This window comes from Agelaius tricolor, unplaced genomic scaffold (assembly GCF_023055355.1).
Source record: "Agelaius tricolor isolate 1412-34295 unplaced genomic scaffold, bAgeTri1.0.p SCAF_6, whole genome shotgun sequence".
Classification (NCBI taxonomy): domain Eukaryota; kingdom Metazoa; phylum Chordata; class Aves; order Passeriformes; family Icteridae; genus Agelaius; species Agelaius tricolor.
The window spans coordinates 9,537,235-9,542,473 of record NW_027269266.1 but is presented as its reverse complement, the minus strand read 5'-3'; the positions used below and the strand labels follow the sequence as shown (position 1 = coordinate 9,542,473).

Here is a 5,239-nt window from a genome sequence, read left to right as displayed (position 1 = left end):
GATTTCATTCTGTGGTGTGGTAATTCCAGCTGCCTTTGCATAAGCCACCTCCACCCTGAGCAGTCTGTGACAGTACATTCCACCAAGCTTAGTGTGCAGTGCAGTGGGAAAATCCCTTATCAATCAGGGGAGTCTATTTGTATAAAGTTCGGTTGTGCTTGACAGTTAGGGCAAGGTTTTGGTACACCATGATTTAGTATTTACCTTGTGATGGTCCAGTTAACATAAACTAGCATGAGAAAACATTTTTGGCTGTTTTTCAGCCTCGTTACCCTTTCTGATCAGTATTGGGGGTGTTAATCTTAAAGAAGCTCTGAGAAAAAGAAAACATGAAGCAAGGGCCAGGTTACACCCTTATGAATCTCACCTTGCTAAAGCTGTTCTTCCCCACTCCCAACCCCAAGAACTAGTTTTATCTTTCCTGTACAAGGGGAAATTATTCCAACTCCTAGCCTGATCCTGAAGCAGCAATGAAAAACCACTTGCTCTGGTGTGACTACTTCCTGCAGCGCTGAGGAATGAAAAGGGGAGTTTCTTTTTCCTTCACTGGAGTCTATAGAGAATCCTTCAAGTATTATTTCCCCAGCTGTTTAAAAGCAAGTGAACACACGTGTGATGTTTGCAACAGTATTTTATTTCATTTTGGAAACATTAAGCACATCCTGTAACTCAACACAAGAACTAGCCATCTACACTTATTTTTGGGTGTAAGTACTCTGAAACAAAGTGCAGTAGATGAGTAACTTACGGAGTGCATAGAACGGTGTTGCACTTGCTTGTTAAAGGGCAGTATCAGTACTGGTGTTTTCCATTAGATGCAAGGGTTTGTTTCAAATAGAACACACAAACAGGACAAAATCTGTGTGACAGCTGAACGTCATGTTTCACATAAAGTGCTGGAACAATAATTTAAATGTTACAAAACAAAGCTTTAACGATTCTAAAGCATTGTTACTCACAATGTGCATCTATGACAACAATCTAAATGTGGTGTGTTTAGATGGCTCCAGTCTCAGCTTCCTTTGGGAGCATGGCCACATGTTCCAGCTGGCCTGAGTCTGACACATCATAGCTGGTCTTGTACTTGGCCAGGATCTTCATCAGCGGTCGCAGCTTCAGCCACCACTGCTCCTTGGGAATCCTGTGTCTGGGGGGGAAACAGGGAGGTGAAATACATGGGGTAAGGCAAACACCTTCATTAGGAATGGAATCAAGCATTGACCATCATGGGGGGATGTAAAACACTGACACAAACAAGAAGAATTAAGGACAATCCCAAAGAAATGAACAGGTCTTACTGGAAGTGTTAAACATAATACCAAATTTAGCACAAAAATGCTGCCCCAGTGAACTGAAACAGAAGTAAAGTAATTCTAGGCATTAAGGCAAAGGCAATCACATGGAGGTTACTTAACGGGACAGCAGTTCCAGACTTCACCATGAGACTTTCAGGTGTAAGGAGGATGAAGTAAAAGCACAAAAGCAAGAGAGAAGCAAACAATCCAAGTGGATCTGGGAGAATTCAGGCCTCAGGCAAAAGCAGTAAGGCGTTGGGAAGTGTTTGTTTGAAGTGGTGCAAGGCAGGCTGTGGTGAGGTGTTTACCACCAAGGCAGTGCATACGTACACAAAGTCTGTTTCACTCTTCAGCTCAGCCACGGGTTGGAAAACAAGGTTGCGTCTCCGCATTCCCAGCAAACAAACGGAGTCATCGGTATTGGCAAATACTTTTCCTAAAAAGAATGAAGTAATTCAGCATCCTTCTTACAAGTATAAGAGCAAATACCACTTTTCTGTAATTAAACTGAACAAAAACTTACAGTAGCCTAATTTCAGCTACTGATTATTTAATAGATTGATATAACATCAGATTAGTACTTTAATAGGATTAGATCTTTTTAGCTTAACTTCAGTGATTAGCAATGAAATTACAGTGCAGTTAAACAACAAAATGATTGAATTTTAGCATCCAGTTTTAGATCAGATTTTAGGAAGTAGTGGTTTACAATAATTCTCAAAGACTTAAGTATTACCTCCTTCTGTCTCCCATGAAGGCAGCATGAAACAAAAAAGAACAAATGTAACTATACAAACGTCAATTCCTGCAAGCATGTAAACCTTCCATCACATTGGCTATTTTAAGAGGATGATGAAGCAGCTATCTGAATTATTGACCTCACTGAATTGGAAATGCTCATACACCAAGAAGCACAGAAAGGCACTACTGAATAATAAAAACACCAAGATGGGAAGAAGTATGTTGACTAACAAATTGTCATATGTTTGCAAAGTGGAGGACTCTTACATACTGACAGACAATCAAAGACAGTAACAAGAGACTGCACCAAATTTTTGTGCACCTTTCCGGTAGGTTTCCTTCAGTTTTTTGGAGATCCACTGCATAGCTTTTGCTGAAATTTTTGTCCCGAAATTTCTATCAAATGGTGAAGGTGCTCCACCCTGTGCAAAAATTGAATTCTGGGTTAGCTTATCAAAGCAGGATTGGTGTTTGTTCTAGCAGTTATCTCTGTTAATGGCCTGCTCTACCTCTGATTTCCATTTCCCCCACTTAGTAAAACAAACCAAAAGCCCCACCCCATTAGTCAGTCTAAGGTGTTTAAAATTTGTGTTCAGCACCTGTGGAATTCCCACAGAATCAATTCTAATTCTCATTTTGAAGAATGGAGGGGACTGTGCATTCTCCTCTAGGTCAGCCTCAGTGGTAAGTGTAGCCAAATCAGGAACTCCCTTTGCCCACCCACCAGCTGCACAGTGAGATAAAGCCATGCAGACAACACAGGCCAAAGGAGTAGCTCACTTCTGTCTCTTCCACAAAAACACCCATCTGCATAGATTTTCTTAATGAAATCTCTGCTCTTCAAGAGGGTTCAAGAGGCAGAGACATTATGGATGGGCAGATAATAGTATTATGAAGAAAGTATTACAATATAAGACAAAAAGTGGAATTATTTATTAATATAGACAGAAGAGGAATAAAAATGAAATTCATAAAGAATCTAATGCATTTTTCCTAGATTTTTAAAAAGGGTTTGCAATAAAACCTGATGCTAAAAAATACTTCTGAGTTGCCTACAAACAAAAATTCAAATTTTTTCCTTAATCTTGAGTCAGACGTGTTTCAAATGCTTGAATAGTGTAGTGTATATACTTTGTGCACACAGAGTTAGTGCTGTCTGTAACGGTAGGGTTGTATTTACCTGCTGCATATGGCCCAATACATTTTTTCTACAGTCAAACACTCCTTTTCCTTCTTCAGAATACAGCTGATAAATGAAATCAGTTGTGTAGTTCTCATTGCAGTTCTCATTTCTGTAACAATTAAGGCCAGACAGTTAGCAATTTTACTCTAAAGCATTGGATGTCTTTGCAGCTACTGAATGACAAGTCTTTTTCCTTTTCTTGATAGCAGTAATTCTGGCTGGGACATTTTCATCTGATCACATACACTCACTTTCATGTAACAGGCTCATGATTTTTAGGGGTTTTACAGTAAAGGCTACAGTGTGGCACACTACCTTTAGTAAGAAGGAATCTGGAATAAAAGACAAACCCAATGAGAAAACAGACTGAAAATAGGATGAAGTATTAGATTACAGAGCAAATATATTTACATAGAAAGAATTTTTAGACTTGCACTTCCAGACAGGTCACAGAATTGCCTTTTGGAGCACAACTTTTCTAAAAATCTCAAGTTAAAGGAATAATCAAGGAATACAGACTTGGAGTGTCATTCCAAGTGGCCAAGCAGCCTACCTGGCTGGGAATGCTCAGTATCACTGATGCCACCTATTACAAGTACTTTTACTTACCTCAGCACTAGACCACGCTGGATACTGGTTTTCATTTTTTCAGTCAAGTGTTCCACATTAGCCTAGGAACAAAAGTATTTTTAAAGATCCATACAGAACTCTGTATCTGAAACAACTTTAATGAGCCTACATTTCCTGAAAACTTCTGTCAAATATTCCACATAAAGCATTATGTGCAAATTGAAATTATCAAGATTTCTGGAGATATAGGATAACATGCTGTGTATGGCAATTCATCTTGAGTTAAAACTAACATCTTTCTCTATATCAGAAGTAACAGATTTTATTAAATCAAAGGAGGTTTTATATTCTATACTGGTACAGCATCCAGCTTGATATACATAAAAATACACAAATTGCCACTGAAGTTTACAGCCTGCCCTTACTTCCAGTCCTGCCAACAACTGCATGGGGATAAGTTCTGATTAATTTCACATCTCTGTGCTTCTCAGGAAAGTTCAATCCTTTTAGCTTTGTGTTTGTCCATGACTGCAGCTAGCACTAACCATCTCAGAAGTGTAAAGTCCTCACAACAGACAAGTTCCATATCAGCTTGTGTATGTACTACACCATAATCCGTAATCCTTAAAGCCTGAGGGCTTTATTTTAGTAACACTTCCAGACATGCTCTGAATAGCTGTGGTAACAGAGTCAGTATCTAAATAAACCTGACATACTGGTCAGTTCTTGTCCTGAACAGCCTTTAAATACAACTCTATCGTACTAAGAAAATACTGTTCTCTTCTTTTTGGCTTTATTTTAAAACTACCCAGGTCTGTTCATTTAATTTGAATGTCAATCAGAAGACTAAAAATGAAACAATTAATCTAGTAGTGCTTAATGGCCAATACAATTATTTTTGTCATTTTACTGAACTTGGTTGTCAACAGTGATTGTGTCTACATTCCTTTATATAATGTTATGGAACTGGCATGACAAGCCAGATTTTAGGCCCAACCTCAGCTGTTTCTTTCTTTCATGAGCCATCTGCTTCAAGTACACACATGATGATACACACGTACAACAGCTTTAGATCTGCTTAAGAATGAGCAAAAAAGGTGCAGAGTACCTGGAGCTCCCTGATATCAAACTGCTCCTCGAAGATGTAAGCAGCATCAGCTCCTGCTGCCAGGGCCCCCATGTTGGCCAGGTAGCCGCAGTAGCCGCCCATGGTCTCGATGATGAAGACGCGGCGCTTGGTGCCGCTGGCCGACTGCTTGATGCGGTCACACGTCTGCTCAGAGACACCACAGCCTGAGTATGCACTACAACCCCTCACTGCTTACGTTTTTGTATGTCATGCAACTTTGTGTCACCTACTGGTAACAAAAAAGTTAAAAATAAAGCATTTGTAAAGAATGAATCTTTAAAGAATTCCAAAATGTTATAGCCCGTGTAACTGCAATAATTT

The 5,239-nt window shown here is 39.4% G+C and overlaps 1 protein-coding gene across 5 annotated transcripts in view; it reads right to left on the bottom strand.

Annotated features, from left to right (window-relative positions):
• Positions 1–613: 613 nt before the first annotated feature.
• Positions 614–5,239, bottom strand: part of PFKP (phosphofructokinase, platelet) — a 42,856-nt gene continuing 38,230 nt past the window's right edge. For 3 of the 5 annotated variants that reach the window (XM_071428645.1, XM_071428641.1, XM_071428646.1), the window contains 6 exons: positions 4,898–5,062; positions 3,829–3,890; positions 3,217–3,328; positions 2,359–2,458; positions 1,626–1,731; positions 614–1,147 (listed from right to left, as the gene is read on the bottom strand). In XM_071428645.1, the coding sequence (XP_071284746.1) occupies positions 997–1,147; positions 1,626–1,731; positions 2,359–2,458; positions 3,217–3,328; positions 3,829–3,890; positions 4,898–5,062 (696 nt within the window). In that variant the 3' untranslated portion in view covers positions 614–996. Of the gene's footprint in view, positions 1,148–1,625; positions 1,732–2,031; positions 2,038–2,302; positions 2,459–3,216; positions 3,329–3,828; positions 3,891–4,897; positions 5,063–5,239 lie in introns of those variants that run through there. The other 2 variants (XM_071428644.1, XM_071428640.1) reach the window with 2 other exon arrangements.